The 20,406-nt window shown below is 40.1% G+C and overlaps 1 protein-coding gene across 10 annotated transcripts in view; it reads right to left on the reverse strand.

The window, feature by feature from the left end:
• Positions 1 to 20,406, reverse strand: part of zfpm1 (zinc finger protein, FOG family member 1) — a 264,761-nt gene that overhangs the window by 49,737 nt on the left and 194,618 nt on the right. For 6 of the 10 annotated variants that reach the window (XM_068049279.1, XM_068049282.1, XM_068049283.1 and 3 more), the window contains one exon: positions 12,211 to 12,347. The exons of 2 other annotated variants lie outside the window; for them this stretch is intronic. In XM_068049279.1, coding sequence (XP_067905380.1) covers positions 12,211 to 12,347 — 137 coding nt within the window. Of the gene's footprint in view, positions 1 to 2,224; positions 2,279 to 12,210; positions 12,348 to 20,406 lie in introns of those variants that run through there. 2 more of the 10 variants (XM_068049285.1, XM_068049286.1) reach the window with 2 other exon arrangements.

The following is a 20,406-nucleotide window of genomic DNA, read 5'->3' on the forward strand; positions in this document are numbered from 1 at the left end:
ATTTAGTGAGGATTACAACATGAAGCATTTAACAAGCTGCTTTAATAAATCAAACCTTCCTTTTGGTTTTTGAAGGCGGCATGTTTTACTAAGCTGTTTAACTTGTGAAAAGAAAATACATTTTATTAATTTGGTTTATTAGAAGACTGATGACCTTAAAAATACAGCTTTTCAAAAGTGAGATGTTTCAAAGTTATTTTAAAATCTAACAGACCGATGCATCAAAGCCTGTTTTGTTCCGAAGCAACACATATTTTTTTTCCTGTGGCTACATAGGCCTATTGACTCTTGCCCTTGACCCAATGATTTTGCAGTGATAGTTTGGAAACTTTCAAGTAGCTGATAAGGGTTTGTATAGATTAACCTGACCTGTTATGACTGAGAGTAACTCAGAAGACCAAGCAGGAAAGATGGCTTGAAAGAATATTTTAACACTGTAGAATTAAACTGTGGCTGAAGCAATCTTGTAGCTGTAACTGGATCCAAAATCGTGCCAGAATAACAATCTATTGAAGAACTACCTCTAATAGATAGACTATAGGGTGTCAGTTAACAGAAGGGCCCGATCTGACTTCTAAAGTTGTTGAACAGTTACCATGTTAAAAATTCAATTATCTTCCAAAACAGCAATTTTATAGCCCATATATTTTAACACATCGTGTGACAAGTAGTGTACAACCAGGCACTGTGGGATCAGAGCAGGTTAGAGCGTGTAAAAGAGAATGAAAGAACTTGCATTTATATAGCACATTTCACAACCTTAGAATGCTCCAAAGCACTTTACAGCCAATGAAGTTCTTTTAAAGTGTAGTCCCTGTTGTAACTTAGTATCAGAAGCACTTTGATAAATGTGTTATGTTTGAATCTTATGTAATGCTAAACTTGAAATTTATTTTTGATCAAAAAGGGATAACATTCTCTTCAAATATCAGTCCTATACTAGAAACGTATTTTTAAAACAATATGAAACTTTAAACGATTTGTGTACCTTTGTTAATCAACCAATTGATGAGGTATTAATTGAGCAACTGCTACTTCCTCGCTGGACTGAAAAATACTGCTGCTCATTATGTAAAAAGATGATAAGCACACTACCGGAACTCAACAAATATGTAGATAGAAGTTAAAATCTTGGAAATGAATGTGTATCAGCCAGAAATCAATCATTTTCGACTTGGTATACCAACAGCCTCCCAGGAGCATGGCGCCTGAGGGAGATAAAGTACAGACTAGAGAGATAAGGGTTAATCTGTATTTAATTCAAGGAGATGATGAACAGGACATTTAATGAACTCAAATATAGATTTTTAAAAATGTAATCATGTTATGTTCTCACAAACCAGACAACTGTGTGGTTGCGTTAATTACCAGCTGAACAATTTTCTCTTATCAGAAACATAAATTTGACAAGAATTTACATTAAAATGCTTCCAAATCATACAAGCTGAAAAACTGTTTGAAGTTTGTCATACTCAATACAAACTAGCTGTTTATAGTTTAACCCAAAGTGTTAAATGTTTTCCTGTCTTTCTATATTGTACAAAATGTGTCAGCAATTCAAATGCCTGAACATAGGCAAGAATTAATGAAATCCTAAGAGCAAAAATACTTATTATGGATTTATTTGCATAAAAGACACAATATGGTGCTCACACAAATGAAAATAAGCAATCAATGCTGCAAATCTAAAATATTAAAACTGGGTGACATAATGGGTTAGTTGCTGAGCTTTCAGACCTGATTTCAAATCCAGATCAGAGATGAAATTTCCTCTAGTTCCGTATGAACACTAGACCATGAGACATCTGATTTGCACAAAGAGGCATACTCCTAAGGTGCTTTTATGAGGTTTAGAACTGAAACATTTTTATAGCAGTGAGCTTCAGAGGTTGGAAAGCTAGATTCTGTACCTAGTCATGCTATCTGTTAACATTGGCTCTCCAAAATTGAAAATCTGCAATTTCCCACTACTGGTATTGCTTTCTCAATGAACACATTTTTTGTTTCAGAATTTGAATGTTGCGTATTGACTATGGAATTTCTCACGTATGGCCATTCGAATAGATCGGTTTCACAGTTCCATGTTGAGCAGTGTGTCTACAGAAGTGCACCTTATTCGAATGGTGATTATAATTATGGATTAAATAGCTCCCCACCTCCATCCTCACAACCAACCCCACTTTGGGGCCTGCTTGACTGGCACCACCAAGCCCCACAAACTCACCTTGATTCTGGGGCCTCCTTCCTGCTGGCTGTTCCGGGCCTGTTGCAGTCCCAGCAGTGGCCACCGCTTCCAATGGCACTGCTGGGACTGAAGAGCTGCCAGCCCTCTGATTGGCCGGTAGATCTTGGAGGCAGGTTCTCTGCCCGACGGCAGGCAATTAACTGCCTGACTGCCACTGAATTCCATCGGGGCTTCTAATTTTGTTGCAACTGCTCAATACTAAAATAGTCATTAAAAAGGGTCTCCATTCCAGTAAATTTGTCCTAAGTGCTTCTTTCATAGCTGGGTTGTTTGCTAACTAGAATAGATCTTTACAAAAATCTCTTGAGATACTAAAATCATTTGAGTTTGTCGAGGCAGGGTTTCCCCCATCTTTCTGGCCCAGCATCAGGACCCCTGCCGCGGGGTCAAAATCCAGCCCATGGAGTCAGTCTCTGAAGAGGCTTCTTCCAAGGTCTCGCCTGCCTCTCACCCCACAAAATAATTCACTACAGCCATTCAGCCAGCTGTCACCCTGTGTCTGGTGGCCAAATGTAAATCAATTCCAAATAGTCGTAGCTCCGAGGAATGGGTAAAGGACTGTTATTTTTGCTTCCCCACATTGAAGCCAGCAGGCCACAGTCCAGTGGAAGTTGTGTTTCTTTTATAAAAAGTAGTAAACTTTTTATTCTGCTGCATATCCATTGATCTAGATTTCTTTTGACTTTAATTTTGCAAACTTTCACCTAATGCTTATAATTCAGAAAGCATAAAGACAGTATTGTAGATTAAAAGCAATTTGACATCAATGTGAACTTAGTTCATAATTACTAGAGATGCGGTGGGAGGTGGAGGGGGGACAGTCTGGAGAGGGGAAGATGACTAGACATATAAAAAGTGGATTGTTGCCGTTATTTTCTAAAGTTTCTGCCAACATGGAATGATCTGTTCCTGCATAGAATCAAATGTATAGATTGAAGGCCACGTAGCTAACAGATTATAAAACAAACTCAAGGAAATAACAGATGTTGTGTGACTAATTGCTTTTCTCAGGGGAGGGGAAGGAGGAGAAGCAGTCAGATTATTCATCAAGAATTACAAACAGTGCACCACTGATCATTATTGGCATGGCGCAGGAATAATTTAGCAAGATGTTTTCAACTAGGAATACTATGCTGAGAAAGAAAGCCAGGAATGAATAAAATAAAACTTCCTCCAAAATAGTTGTTGTTTGGGATAAGGACCAATGGAAAACAGCTTGTAAATGCCTAAAATTTGTGGTAAATTATAACATTGGAACTGAAAACGTTCGAGCAGATTTCAGAAATACGCTGGAACAAATGAGCACAAATGACTGAGTCATGCTTCAAGGATGGCACAGACTATATTTAGGGCTGGAATGCAACTGCTCTGTAAAATTGCAAGAGAAATGAAGAATTTTTTTTAATATTAAGAGAAAAAGAAAAACCAGCGATGGCATGACAACTGATGGTTCACAGACTGCAAAAGTGCTAAATAAGTTTTTTTTGCCTCAGTTTTTACCAAGAAAGGAATGAACTTCTTTCATATGGAAAGAGAACTAGAGCATGCTGCAGAGGTAAGTTGCGACATTATTCACATTACTATCAGTACAGTTGCCGATCAGCTGCACACATAAGGGTACATAATGCCTGAAGAATCTGATTGAATTTTTTGAAGATGTAATGTAAGTAGGATAGGGGAATGTCTATGGATGCTATTTATATGGACTTTTATTAGGCATTCGATAAAGTGCCTCATAAGAAAATGTTAGCTAAAGTTGAAGGTCTTGAAATTGATGGCAAATTATTGACCTGGTTGGAAATTGGCTGAGCGGCAGGAGACACAGAGTAAGGATTATGGACAGGTAGTCTTAACTGGCAGGTCGTACTACTCACTGTATTTGATGGGATTGAAAGCCACAAATCCAAGTTTGCTGATGGCACATAGGGAGGTGTCATTGTATACCTTGTAAATGGAAGGATAAAATTATGAAATTATATTGATAGATTAATTGAATGGACAAAACTGTGGCAAATGGATTTCAGTGGAGGCAAATGTGAGGTCACCCACTTCGGACCCAAAAACAGAGTACTTTCTAAGTAGTAAAGAGCCAGAAACAATGGAGGTCCAAAGAGACTTGGGAGTCCAGGTATATAGATCATTAAAATGTCATCAACAGGTGTGGAAAATCATCAAAAAGGCTAATGGAATGCTGGCCTTTATATCTAGAGAACAAGTATACAAGGGGGTGGAAGTTATGCTACAGCTATACAAAGCTCTGGTTAGATCACATCTGGAGTACTGTGAGCAGTTCTGGGCACTACACCTTAGGAAGGACATACTGGTCTTGGAGGGAGTGCAGTGCAGAATTACCAGAATGATAACTGGACTTCAGGGGTTAAATTACGTGGAGAGATTACACAAACTAGGTTTGTACTCCCTGGAATTTAGAAGGTTAAGGGGTGATTTGATCAAAGTTTTCAAGATATTAAGGGCAGCAGGTAGGGTAGATTGTGGGAAACTATTTCCACTGGTTGTGGTGTCTAGGGCTAGGGGGCATAGACTAAAATTTAGAGCCAAATCTTACAGGGTGAAATTAGGAAACACTTCGACACACAAAGGATAGAAGTAGCCTGGAACTCGCTTCTGTAAATGGTAATAGATGCCAGATCAATTGTTAAGTTTTAATGCGAAATTGATAGATTTTTGCTAACCCAAAGGGATTAAAGGATATGGGGCAAAGGCAGGTATATAGAGTTGGGTTGCAGATCAGTCACAATCTCAGCGAATGGCAGAAGAGACTAGAGAGGCTAAACAGTCTACTCCTGTTCCCATGTTCCTAACAGTAATGAAATCTCAGGGACTGAATAAGATGCATCTGAATAACTAAGGGAGGAAACTGCAGAAACTCTGGCACAAATCTTCCAGAGATCACGGATATCTGGAGAGGACTAGAGAAAAGGCAAGTACCTGTCTTGCTTTGAAAAAAAGTAGAAGTGACGTCATGGAATACAGACTATTGAGTTTGATGCCCATTGCATAAGAATAATTAACTGGGGGAAGGCCAACTTCAAAGGGGTAAGAATGGAGCTGGGGTGAATAAATTGGAGTCAAAAGCTGGCAGGAAAACCGGTAGATGAACAAAGAGACAGATCGGGCACAGTCAAGATATGTTCCCTTGAAAGGGAAAAGTAGGGCAAACAAATCCAGAGCTCCCTGGATGACAAAAGAGGTAGAGATTAAGATAAAGAAGAAAAAGTGTGTTTATGATAGAAGCCAGGTAGAAAATACTATTGAGAACCAGGCTGAATATTGAACGTCCAGAGGGGGAAGTGAAAAAGCAAATAAGAGAAGCAAAGAAAGAGCATGAAAAGAGAGTGGAAGCTAGCATTAAAGGAAATGCCAAAGTTTTCTACAGGCATATGAATAGTAAAAGGGTGGTAAAAGGAGGAGAGGGGCCGATTAGGGACCAGAAAGGGGATTTACACATGGAGGCAGAGGACATAGCTGAGGTATTAAATGAATACTTTGCATCTGCCTTTACCAAAGAAGAAGATGCAACCCAGGCAATGTTGAAAGAGGAGGTAAATCAGACATGAGAGGGGTTTAAAATTGATAAAGAGAAAGTATTAGATAGGCTGTCTGTACTTAAACTGTAGAAAGCACCAGGACCAGATGAGATGCATCCAAGGATACTGACGGAAGTGAGAGTGGAAATTGCAGAGCCACTGGCCATAATTTTTCAGTCTTCTTTAGACTCAGGGGTGGTGCCAAAGGACTGGAGAACTGCAAACATTACACCCTTGTTCAAAAAAGGGTGTAAAGATAAGCCCAGCAACTACAGGCCAGTCAGTTGAACTTCAGTGGTGGGAAAATTTCTAGAAAAAATAATTCGGGACAAAATCAATAGTCATATGGACAAATGAGAGTTAATTAAGGAAAGCCAGCATGGATTTCTTAAGGGAAAATCATGTTTAACTAATTTGCTGGAGTTTTTTGAGGAGGTAACAGAGGGGGTTGATGAGGGCAATGCTGTTGATGTGGTGTACATGGACTTTGATACAGTGCCACACAACAGACTTGTGAGCAAACTTGTAGCTCATGGAATAAAAGGGATGGTAACATCATGGATACGAAATTGGCTCAGTGACAGGAAACAAAGAATAGTGGTTAATGGATGTTTTTTGGGCTACAGGAAGGTTTGTAGTGGAGTTCCCCAGGGATCAGTGTTGGGACCCTTGCTTTTCCTGATATATATTAATGACCTAGACCTTGATGTACAGGGCACAATTTCAAAGTTTGCAGATGATACGAAACTTGGAAGCACTGTGGACTGTGAGGAGGATAGTGTAGAACTTCAAAAGGACATAGACAAGTTGGTGGAATGGGCAGACAGGTGGCAGATGAAGTTCAACGCAGAGAAATGTGAAATGAACATGGAGAGACAAGATAAAATAAACGGTACAATTCTAAAGGGGGTGCAGGAGCAGAGGGACCTGGGCGTATATGTGCATAAGTCATTGAAGGTGGCAGGACAGGTTGAGAGCATGGTTAATAGAGCATATAGTGTCCTGGGCTTTATTAATAGGGGCATTGAGTACAAGAGCAAGGAAGTTATGTTGAACTTGTATAAGACACTAGTTCGGCCTCAGCTGGAGTACTGCATCCAGTTCTGGGCGCCGCACTTTAGGAAAGACGCAAGGGCATTGGAGAGACTGCAGAAAAGATTGACGAGAATGGTTCCAGGGATTAGGAATTTCAGTTACGAAGACAGATTGGAGAAATTAGGACTGTTTTCCTTGGGGAAGAGAAGGTTGAGAGGTGATTTGATAGAGGTATTCAAAATCATGAGGGGTCTGGACAGAGTAGATAGAGAGAAACTGTTCCCACTCGTGAAAGGATCAAGAACAAGAGGGCACAAAATTGAAGTATTTGGTAAGAGACATGAGGAAAAACTTTTTCATGCAGTGGTTAAGGTCTGGAATACTCTGCCTGAGAATACAGTGGAGGGAGGTTAAATTGAAGCATTCAAAAGGGAATTACACAGTTATATGAAAAGGAAGAATGTGCAGGGTTACGGGGAGAAGGCAGGGGAATGGAACTGAGTGAATTGCTCTTTCAGAGAGCCAGTGTAGGCACGATGGGCCGAATGGCCTCCTTCTGCACTGTAAGGATTCTGTGCTTCTATGTAAAGTTATGGAAACCCTGCCTGTATGAAACCAGTATGAAGCTGCTGAATTATTGAGTAAAGTGACCGATGAGTGCCGTTGCATTGATTATAAGACTACTTGGATGGAAATAAAGCCATAGAAGATATTTAATATGGGTTTATGAAGAGATCATTTTACCAATCTAATTTTATACAAAGGAGCCTGGTACAGGTAAGGCAGTGGATGTGATCTACTTGGATTCCAGCAAGGCCTTTGATACACTTCTCTGGAGAAGCAATGGGAATATTCTGCAATGAACATATAATTGATTGATGGATAGAACTCAGAGTGGTGGGCCAGGCACTGGCATCACACTGGGAGGAGGTTTTAATATTTTTGTTTAATATTTCCATAAATGATTTGGAGATAGGAGTCACAAGCACAGGGCGAGGTTTGCAAATGATACAAAGGTAATGAACCTGGTGGACTGCAAAGCTGAACAGGATAAGATATAGGAGGATTTGAAAATACCTGGGAATTGGGCAAACTGGCAGATGAAATTCAATGTAGAGACAAGCAAAGAGCTTCACAGAGGGGGAGAAATATCCAGGAAGGGACTATTACTTAAATGGAAATAATGCGTGTGCAAAAAGAGAGAAATCCAGGGGTCCTGATTGACAATTGAAGCTATCACAACAATATTCAGTGGCAGTGAGTACCAGGATCAACATTCACTCTAAGTTGTGCAACTGTGCAGCAACTCAAAAGTTCCCACGCAGGCCGCGCACAAGTAAGCCGCTTTAAGTTACCACACACTCATGGCGTGGAAAAAAATGTAACAAAGCGCCCACACACTACAAAAAAAATTGGAAGGTATGTTGATTGAGATGCATTAAAAGGTCAATACTGAGCCAAAATATTGAGGTAATCCTGCCACTTTATAAATGATTGGTGCAACCCACACTTAGGATACTGCATATAGCTCTGGTCACCACAGTACAAAAAGGATATTGCAGCTATGGAAATGATACAGACGAAAGCAACAAGAATGACTGAGGGGATGGAGGAACTGGATTATGAGAAGCGATTATGTAAAGAGGACATGTTCTCACTGGAATATAGATGGTTGAGAGGGGAAATGAATGCTATTTTTAGGATTCTAAGGGGACTAGATAATGTAGACCATGACGAACTGTCAAACCAGAGGACACAGCCTGTGCTCAAAGGGAAGTAAATTCAAAATTAATCTTCAGAAGCAGTGGCCAGGATTTTATCAGCCCTGTGGAGATGGGCTGGGAGGCAAAAGAACTGGTAAAATAGTGGGGAAAGGCATTGGGAGGGAAGCCCAATGTCTTGCCGTCACTATGGGATATTTCGAGTGGCAGACAGCCAATTAAGTGACCTATCAACGGCCATTTTACGCCCCAACCGGCATTTTACTGGTGCTGCCAGGAACATCAAGGTGGCCTCCCAGCGACTTCCAGAGGGTGGAGGGCTTCCTTCCCAGAGGCTCCAACTCCCATGGAGGGGGCCCTCCCCACAGCTGCGATGCCACCGCTAGAGAGTTCACTCTTCCGACCACCAGGGCCAGCCTGCCTAGCCCCAGCACATTAAGAACATTCCTTACCCACCCTTTGAGGGCACCTCAACATAGAGCAGCCCTCTCCTTCTTACTGCAGCTTCAGCAGTGGCCAGCTCTGTTGGTGGCCCTGCCGAGACTGCCGAGCTGCAAGCCCTTTGATAGGGCCAGCAGCTCGGAGAGGCGGGCCGCTGTCCTGGCAGCGGCCTCTTAATTGGCCGCCGCAAGATCCTCTCCATGGTCCCATCATTCAACCTGCATTTGGTCCCAGCAGCGGGACCCACGCATGCCAATAAAATTCCGGCCATTATTTCAGCGAGTGAGTGGTAAAACTATGGAGCAGGCTGCCGTGGGAGATGGTGGAAGAAGATAGTTTTGATTCATTCAAAGGCAAATTAGATACACTTCTTTTTAGAAAGCATTTTGGGATACAGTATACAAGTAACTTGAGACATGACATATGTCAAGTATAGAATGCTTGGGAACAACAGGTGACTTTGCACGTCTGAATCCTGAAAATTTTCATCACTAAGGGTTTTCTTCTGGGTCTGCTGAAATAATAGGGATTGATTGCCATGATTAGTCAAAAACTCAATTATTGTATCATTTTTTATCTTGCTATTCGTATGTATGAGACTAAAATCTAACCATTGTAGACCATACAACACTCATCCTGAAATGTCCTGCGTTTGTCAATATGAATCAGAATGTATTCAAATTAATTTTCGTGTGCAATTTATTTTTGTAGTGAACTTTCTACTTCCTAACATTTATGCAACTGTGGTAAGTGAGCAAAATGCATTTTTTTCTAAGTAACTATAGCACATTATATGCACAGATTCATTTATTTAACTAATGTCATGAGGATCCCAAATGTCTTTTTTTTCCTAGCATCACTGAGGATCATACTATTGTCAGGCAAACTCCCCCACCTGCCAAGACTGAGGAACCACATTATTTCACCACATGAACATTAAAACTTAAAATTGCCAGCCCCTGACTAGAAAGACATTTGAATAGTAACAGGCAGTGTTGGAACAATGGGGACCCAATCGTTGCTTCCCCAATACACAGAAGAAGTGGTCAGACCAGTTTTGGTCACATGATTGACTGACTGTTGGAGGTTTTGAATTTGAACTTCCAACAGAGGATTTGAACTGAGAAAGCCGTGTGCTCTGGGTTGGAACAGAACCTCATCTCCCGTCCTGCCCGTCTCCATCTCTTTCCCACGGAACTGAATCTTGTGAAAAAACGTGAACCTCAAAGAGAGAAAAGTCTCCCACGTGAACGAGGTTTAAGAAGAACACTGGGCCCCGATGAACAGCAAGACAACCTGCAATCAAGTGAGCTCACAGAAAACAAGAAACTCTTCTGATATTGCGTCAAACACCTCTTTACTATATTTTCCATTTAACATTAAACCTGGTTACAATAAAACCAGGTGAAGCCAGTAAAAGGCCCCAAGACACCTTTCGCACCTGGTCATAACACTATTCATATGTCGATTGATTTCTTTCTAATTGATTTTTTTAAAAACAATGAGCTATAACACTGCAGATTCACCAGTTTTGTACAATAAAGCAAAATTGAATAGTGCGTTTGTGCTAATAGAAGTCGCAGAATCTTAAAAAGTTAAGGTTGGCCTTTTTAGGACTTCTAAAAGCATTCCCAACTGAGTTGAAATTGGTTGAAGACAATTTCAGTACTTCTTGCATCCACCCTTAAATGAGCATATGCAATAGATTTCATTCCTCTATAGATTGAGAAAATCTATCCCTTTTTGCTCAAGGTTCAATACAGCGATAATCATTTTACTAAGTGATTTAGCAGCTTCCCACTGGTTGAAAAGTCAAGTTCCTGTTCCTTCAATCTGAATTGCAATCTGCATTCTGACTACCATCACATTAGACTTGAGAGAGATTGCAATGCTTATAATCGTTCTGGTGGAGCAATGTATTGTTTCATTCTGGCACAGAACTATATTTAAGTTTAAAGTGCATTTGACAGTTGTTACCAAGGTTTGAATATGATTTATATAAAAACTTGCCAAGAAAAATAAATCCATGCTATACCAATACAACTGAAACTCATGAGGCCAGTGAAAAGGTCAAAGCATTTTATACAACTAAATAAAATGAGTCAAAGGGGCTGCTCAAAATTCAGCAATGGCAAAGTTAGCTGCAGAAGTCACAAGTCAGGAATGTGATGAAATACTCTCCACTGCCTGAATGAGAGTTGCTCCAATAACATTCAAGAAGCTTGACGCCATCCAGGACAAAGCAGCCCACTTGATGGGCACCCCATCCACCACCTTAAATATTCACTCCCTCCACCACTGATGCACAGTGGCAGCAGTGTGTACCATATACAAAATGCACTGCAGCAACTCACCAAGACTCCTGCGACAGCATCTTCCAAATCTGCCACCTCTTGCACCTAGAAGCACAAGGGCCGCAGATGCACGGAAACACCATCACCTGCAGGTTCCTTTCCAAGCCACACACCATCCTGTCTTGGAACTATATCACTGTTCCTTCACTGTCACTGGATCAGAATCCTGGAACTCCCTTCCTAATAGCACTGTGGGTGTACCTACCCCACATGGACTGCAGCAGTTCAAGAACGCAGCTCACCACCACCTTCTCGAGGGCAATTAGGGATGGGCAACAAATAGTGGCCTTGCCAGCGACACCCACATCCCATGAAACGAATTTTAAAAAACTCCTTCAAACACTGCAATTTTATTTTTTGAACATTATTTCCCCTGCATACTGCTACAATGGTCAACCTCAGAAAAACACCATGACATTTCCTGCACACTGTGACTAGCAACTGAGTGCCAAATTGTGAGCAACTCCATGCTATGCACCAGACAATAGGGACTAGGTTGAAACTGACAAAATTAATTCAACTGGAAATAAAACTAAGATAATCCATCTTAAGTATAATGGAAACCCTAGCATTTGAGTACCTTCCTCGCATGAGTATGACACAACAATTAATTGACCATAGCATTCTCAGAAGTTCATTGGTTAGCTGCTGATACAAAGCAAATAACATCAGTTTTGCCGTTGCTGAAGATAATCAGTCAACTCATGGAAAACAAATGAAGTATAAAGAAAATTCTTAATAAAATATAAATTATAATACTTATTCTGTGCATACAAAGCTCAAGGTTTCAGAATTAATTTCTAGCCTGATAAATGTATCAGTTTTTTTCCCGATATGAACCTTTGTATACAAAAATTGCATCCTACCGTGTTGTCACTTCCCAGGGTACTTTTGTTACTGCTGTTTATTGAACCTTCATATGGACCCCAGGATAGTCCTTTTGGCAGGCTTTGACATGCACGCACTTGCATTTCAATGTTCAGGTGATGTAGCTCCAGTGCCTCTGATGAAATGAAATTTAAATAGAATAATTTAAATGTGTGATATTATTTCGATTCCTCCAGCTGTATCTGGTACATATTTCCAGATGGTATTTCTCTAAGATTTACCTCCAATTTCCTTTATAAATACAACACTCCATGTATGGCGCGTTATGTGGTGTTCTTACCAGTATAAAAGCTGACGAAAATAAATTGCCAAAATTGCAATTATGAAAACAAATAACCACCATGCCAGGGACCTGCACTGATCAGGAATCATTGTTCATCTCTAATGTGTTGCTTCAGAATCAAAAATGTTTGTTTTTAAAAGTATCTGCCAAGTATCACTTTTCCCTGTTCCATTTTAGAGATGACAAGAGCATTCCTGTGCAAATCCTGTTAAAACCAGAATAAGAAACAGGTGGGCTATTTGTATCTAGGTCTTTGGTTTTGCCAATATGCCATATTTCTTTCTTTCATGTTGGTATAAATGCTGTTTTTGCCTAACAAAGGCACTTCCTCCAAATTCTTTCCTGACCATATACAGCTTAAATGAGAGAACAAAGCATGTGAACAAATATGCTGACCCGATTACACAATACCACTGTATAAAATCTTTCACTGACAGAACTTAAATGCTACGCAACATAGCTCAACCATCACCATATGAACTCAAACCAATGGGAATGGACAAAAAGTCCATCAAAAGATTATCAGCAGTTATTTATTTTCAGGTAGATGGCCTAGTAGTATATCGAGCTTGTTCTCCGCAAAGTGTTTCACCCATTCCATAAATCATCCTTGCCTTGTGCTCCACTCCTGGGTCTAGATCTTAGCCTTGCCTCTGTCCCAATCCTTTGCCTGTATCACTGTGAAAAAACCGGCAGCAGTTTATTTAGCTTGATACTTTGTGTAAACTTACCACAATGCAAGGAATGCTAAGGAAACTTACACCATGCCATTGCTTACAGGGAACAAATATTCCATTCCAGAAATTGCCAATTGCACTGTATTTATTTCACCACAGCACCAACCCAGTGTTTAGTTTTAGCCTTAACTGTAGAAAACTCAAATGCTTGAGACTACATCAGCACGGATATGCAGTATTTGGAATGATATTTAAGATTTTGCAGGGTTCCACTTTATTACACAAAGGATCAGAGTTTAAATATGGTTAATGCTTTCTGATTAGCTTCACAAAATAACATACCCTTCAACTGCCAGTAGCTGTACCATCTCCTCCCCTGTGCTGCACCCAGTCCTGTCTTTAGTTCATCACTCTTTCCAGGTCAGGATACCATGGTGCAGAGATAAGACTGTTTGTTCGACATGCTCCATGTCAAAATACTAATCTATCTTCCATATATCAAACCCCACCAGAGAAAAATGCTCTGCAAAAGATAAACAAACCTTCCCAGCCAACAGTGAACTGCTCTACAGCTACTGCAGTGACACTTTAACCACTTTCCCCAACCTAGTTGTCAAACTATTTTACGGCTCCTGATGTGCCTTTGTTCTAAGTAATCAACAGGATAGCAGTGAGCAACAAATGAAGTCTTCTAAATCTTAAAAATGTTTTCACTGGAGTGGATGCAACATTGACGCAAATTCTTTGAAAATATCAAATAGTCAGTCTCCATATATACTGCAACTTACTGAAGTTTCTTAAAGGAACAGTCTTCACATTAATACAAAAGTCTATAGCACACAAGGGAGAAAGATTTGGTACTCTCTCAGCCAAACTGTTTGTCAAAATGTATTATTTCAGCTTGACAATGAAGAAATTGACACTGAGGTAATCTACCTTCCCTCTAATGATGGAGTGTCTTCCAGTGCTTCCTTTCTCGATTTTTTATTCAAATTGTTAGTAGATGCCAAACTACAATACCTAAACATTTTGTAGGTTTAATACAAAACTGCACAAATACACAGTTCTGTTTCACAATTAATTACTGTAAAGGGACAGTTTTAGTGAATACTGACCTCCACACCAAGTAACATAACTGCACTTCCAAAATTTGTAATTACCATTTTCACCAACTTTGAACCATCCATGCTTTTCTCAAAATACAAACCAACGGTATGCATCTAGAATACACCTAAATATTCAACTGTTTTACAAGGGGAGGGAAAGGGTTAGAATTATGTCATGATAACCATTAAAAGATAGCAGGGAAAATAGTTCTTAAGATGCCAGTTTCTAAAAGGAAAAAATAAGATTAATGATGCAAACATAAAATCTTAACTTTATGAAGCAGGTTTGGTGGAAATCCAATGTTAAAGAGAACATTTCAGATTAAGATCATAAAGTAGTCCTAGCCTCCAGTATTATCTTAACTCTTCCAGTGCAGACTACAAGCTTACTTATTCAACAGTTGCCAGCTACTGATGAATATATATGTCAACTGAGCCTACTGCTGCATACTGTGTTGGTAAAGATTTCCAGTCTTAGGGACCTCTAATCTGCTCCCAGGCTAGTCAAAAATACTAACTTCCAATTCAGCGGTAAATTACAAATGGCCAACCTTATGTCACTAAAGTGGTTAAGAAGCAAAGAGCAGTAAAAATGCCAGAGTGCTGTCAGGCAAGGAAGTTGATTCTTTTTGGCAGCTAAATCAATGTTACCAGATTTTTTCAGACAGACATTGGAGCAACACTGGATTTTCAATTCTAGATTTAAAAAAAAGAAATGCCATTGTTGCACCTGAGGACTAAATAAATATATATAGTTTAACAAAATGAACCATGCACAACTTTAAGTACACTCTTGTTTAAGAGAACAAAAAGTTGCCTCATTAAATTTGACAGAAATACTATGTTGTGGGGACAACCTTAAGACCGGACCACCTTAAGGACTGCAAGTGAACATCATCAGATGAAGTGATGTCGAGTCACATGTGACCATTTAGTTGTGGGTGGTGCCCAGCATAGTAAGATGTATTCAAGTTTAGCTCCTGCAGTTACTATTTATTTATATATGTTCCAGTTCTGTTATAGTAAAACCCCACATTTATTTTCAATATTACTTATATTCCTGTGACTCTTAACAATAGATCACACACCAAAGAACAATATTGCATGTTGACAGCGCAGGATCTTTCAATTTTTTCTGAAGACCACCAAATATCACATCGTGGCAATTTTTGATTTTTTCTGAAGAAAACATCAAAAAAGAACAGCAAGCTGCCCGAGTTGCCTAAGATCCAGTGGGAGAGCAGCTTGCAAGAGACCCCACAAAACTGCATGAGTAAGGATACATCCAGAACCCCGGGAGGTACGAGCTCAGTAAATACAGCAGGCAATTTGCCAGGAGATCAGAGTTTTCACTTATCTGGCAGTGGGTCGAAACATTTTAAGGGCTGTGGCTGAAGTCATTACTGTTTCAGCTTTCCTGATTTTTCTCCCATGTGGGCAGGGCCTAAGCCCAAAAGAGTGGGAAGAAATAGACAGCACCACTGGGAGGTCCATCACAGGCTGAAAGGCTATAGCAGTTGTTAGTAACTGCAAGCTAGCAATCTTAAAAGAAAGTTTGATAAAAACCAACTGTTGAAAGAAAAAACGACAGCTGTATCAACAATCAGCACAGCCTGCCTGTGCATACAATGGTCTATTTCTCTTAAAAGGGTCAGATACTGTATTTCTCTTAAAAGGGCAACAAAAGAACTGTTTCTGTGAAAAATACCTGCAAAACCTGCAAACACAGCTATGTTTCCGAGATGTGGAAGTCACTGAACCAGCGAAGCAAGTTACCAAGATTAAGATTGCACTTGGCAGTGAAGGTTTGCTGCAGCTCAATAACTCATGATTGTCAGATGAAGATCTGAAGGATCCTCATAAGATATTCCTGGAGCAGCAACTAAAGGTACAGCTAAATTTCCGTGTACATAGACTCGAACCTATGACCTACCGGCAAAGGCAAGATGAGTCCATTGATCAGTTTGTTGCGAAGGGCCAAGACAAAACTCTACATTGTGACTTTACTGATACCGAATTATCAGAACAAGTTATAAAACTGGTAATCAATTCTACCCCACTAGAGGCCTTTCAATAAGACCTGCTAGAAAAGAAGAAAGGGCACACCAAAGATGCGCTGCTCAACGGTGGAAGGAAATTTGAAGCCATCATGGCTGGGTGCCGACAGTTACAAGCGTTGGGCGCGGCTACAAAAATCGGTATGGTTACCAAGGCGCAGAAGTGTTCTAAGCCTTGTGGCAAATGTGGTCTGACCCATCCAATTCACAACTGTCCGGTGTACCAGGACCTGTGCAAAGCTTGTGACATGCGAGGAAATTGGGCAAGGCAGTAGAAAAGGCCGAACTCAAATACTGCACACAAGAATGGTTGCAGATCACAGGCAGAGACAGCGTCTGCAAGAAGGGATGGCAAATGCAGCAAGTATGCCAACACACAATAGAAGCCCAAGCATATATATCAGGTCAGCAGAGAGACAGATTGAAGAAGAACATGATAAGAGTGCATTCGTATGAATATCGAGCAAGCATTCCACAGTTAATTTAGATCAGCATGTCAAAGCTATTACGCAATCTGAGGCATTCACCATAATTGAGATTGTATGTCCACAGAAGAGTGGCAGGCACAAGCTCAGAGTAAAAATTGACATCAGAGTAAGTCCAAATATTTTGCCAATTCATATAATGATGGACATGTACTTCAAGAACTGGGAATCTATGATGCAATGCACCACAGCTAGGCTGATTGGAGAACCATTGTAGGCAATCAAGTGCATTGAAACAATAACCTTACAGTGCAGCTATGGGAACTTCAAGTGGCCACCACAAACATTCTACATTGTAGACACAACTGAACTAGCCGTCGCAGGACTTCCATCATTCCGAGGTCCAGAAATTGTCACCATACCTGCACTAAAAATGGCAGAACATATCCAGGTTGAGTGTATTGGGTCGGTCCATATAAAGAAATGGCATAAAGTCTTGGTACAAAGAGGCGGTATGACTGGGAGTCCCTCCTCAGACTTCAGTTCATTGCGGCAAGTACTCAGAGGCCAGAGGGATTGGCTATGTTGCCAGTCATCATTTATCTGAGCTTTCCAAACAAGGGAAGAGATTCACAACAAAAAGATCCTGGCATATAAGCAAACCTCCTCTAAAATGTAGAGACTGTTAAATTTGTTGATCTGTAAATAAAGTTTTGTTCTATTATGTATAGTTAGTCTGAACCACACATTGTTGTTGCTTGTACATATGTTATCTTTGGAAAAACATACTATGCTGTGGGACGACCTCAAGACCGGACCACCTTAAGGACTGCAAGTGAACATCATCAGAGGAAGTGATATAGAGTCACACGTGACCAGTTAGTTGTGGGTGGAGGCCAACATAGTAAGACATGTTTAAGTCTAGCTCCTGCAGTTACTATTTATGTATATATGTTCCAATTGTTATAATAAAACACAATGTTTATCTTGGATATTACTCGTAATCCTGTGACTCTTACCAACGGATCACACACCAAAGGGCAAGTAATGTTACTGCTACAAAAACAAGTTGCTGAGATTTGAAATTGATGCTCTTAGACAAAAGGCAACTATTTTCAACATGTAATAAAACAATCTAGATTTACAATTACAGTACATTTTGATTAAGGTACAAATTGTCAAATTATGGCTTAACAGTAACATTTATCTCAGAATAATCTAAGGTTTCCAACCCTGCATCAAGGTACTTCTGGAGCTTTCATCACATAGTCTCAGACTTCCCAACCAGTCAAAGAGCTATTTTCCCCCCATCTTGAATATATTTATTAGTTGTAAATAAGCGTTCAAAGATAATTTTTGTTTAATGCCTTTGTGATTTCCTCCTCACCAGCCCCACCTCCACCCAGGTTGCTAGCTGCAGTGTCCAGGAGCTTAGTTTAGTTTAGAGATACAGCACTGAAACAGGCCCTTCTGCCCACTGAGTCTGTGCCGACCATCAACCACCCATTTATACTAATCCTACACTAATCCCATATTCCTACCACATCCCCACCTGTCCCTATATTTCCCTACCACCTACCTATACTAGGGGCAATTTATAATGGCCAATTTACTACCAACCTGCAAGTCTTTTGGCTTGTGGGAGGAAACCGGAGCACCCGGAGAAAATCCACGCAGACACAGGGAGAACTTGCAAACTCCACACAGGCAGTACCCAGAATTGAACCCGGGTCGCTGGAGCTGTGAGGCTGCGGTGCTAACCACTGCGCCACTGTGCCGCCCATTATTAATTATTAGTTCCTGGAGATTGTAGGACAGTCCTGGAGGGATCACAACACTAGAATAATCAAGTCACCTGTTTATACAGTTGGCTCTGATGATTGGCCTAAACTTGAAGCCCTGTTGCCAGACTTGGCATAATGTACAAGAATCTCAAACCAATCAGGAGATGAACCAGCTGTCCAATAATTTTCTGACTCTTTCAAATTTCTATAATGATCCTAACCCAGGGTTTCCCTTACACACGAATTTAACTTATTTCTTCTCCATCAAAAATCAACAGCTCAGGTCAGACAGCCAGAATAGCGTACAGCACTTTTCTACAGGTTTGAAAATGGTGGTACAAGAATTTTAAACTACTTCTTCAGACCATGTGATAATAGGTGCAATGAATTTTATGTAATGTTCTACTTGAATGGTTGGGTGTGCAACCTTTTTTGTAACATAAATACAAAAACATATAAACCAGATTACCCTCTCTCTCCAAGTAAACAAATTCTTGGCCTCTCCTAGGCAGCACCAATGATATTTTCAGAGACTAAGAAATGAGGTGTCAGAGTCTGCTGGACGACGTTAGAAACTATAAAGAAACATTTTAATAAGGAAGGGTAACACCTCATGATAGGACACTCCAAAAGGTAAGGACTCAAAAAGAAAGATTACCTCTACAATCAGGAATAAGCGACTAATGAGGTTACAATTACAAAACAGCCTAACCAAGAAAATCAGGTCATACTGGCCATGACAGTGATTAAAAACTCATTCCAACTACATGAATAAATAAACAGAAATTAGCAAAGTATTTAACCCATAGAATTCTACAAATAGCTATTTAACTAATTCAATGATCAGGCATGATTTTAGTAAGAAAACAAAAGCTTTTCTAGCTACCTCTATGGAATATGGATGCCTAGCAACAGCAGCTCTATACCTTTCAAATTGCTTTGTCTTGCTATTCTCCAGAAGTGAAACTCAATGATCTATTAGACACTAATAGTTCAAATGATCTTTCATTATCAGCTGTAACAAAGTCCATTTTCCTACCTATCTTGGTATCTATAGCATTGCTGCATTGTTTGCTTCAGTATCCACGCTAATGCAAGTTGATTATCTTATCTTCTCATCAGTAACCCCCACCCCCCCACCCAGAGTCTCTAAATTCGATTGGACTTCGCCTGGTCATGTGACCTTAAATTTATCAGAATAATTCCTATCAGTGGGATCATTAACCAAATTCTGTAAGGTATCCAGGCTGTTTGCTTTTGATAAAGTCACAGAAAATAACAGTTGCTGTCAGCACCATTTATCTAACAAATGGATTTATTTTGTTCTTACACAAGTTCAGTACTCTACAACAAAAATATTTCTGATAAGTTCATTCAGACTCATTCTAAGGTCCTCACATGTAAAAAGATCAAGGGACAAGATTAAATAGGGCACAGCAACCTCAGGGTCAGGTTAGATATCACTTAAAATGGGTCATGCCTTTACAAGGGAAACAAATCGAAACGTCTAGTATTTCAGTACAATGCTGGATGTGTATCTTTAAGTGTTGTCACTTTCAGTTATGCTGAATAATGTATTTGCTGGTTTCTCCCACCTTTTCATTTAAGGAGTGACCATGGCTAGCTCAAGTTTCTCATGATAAAGATCAGAACCATAGTAATTATCCATTAACAGCACACAATTGGAAGCCATGACTGCAATGAGGGTGCGACACTACACATCAGGTAGGAAGGGGATGGGAAGTCAGAGTTCCAAGTCATAATTGTAATCCAATGTAACTGAAATTTCTGAGAAGTGAGCAATTGATACCCATGAATGCTCTGCATTTTCTGGTGGTAAAT

This window comes from Heterodontus francisci, chromosome 17, assembly GCF_036365525.1.
Source record: "Heterodontus francisci isolate sHetFra1 chromosome 17, sHetFra1.hap1, whole genome shotgun sequence".
Taxonomy (NCBI): Eukaryota; Metazoa; Chordata; class Chondrichthyes; order Heterodontiformes; family Heterodontidae; genus Heterodontus; species Heterodontus francisci.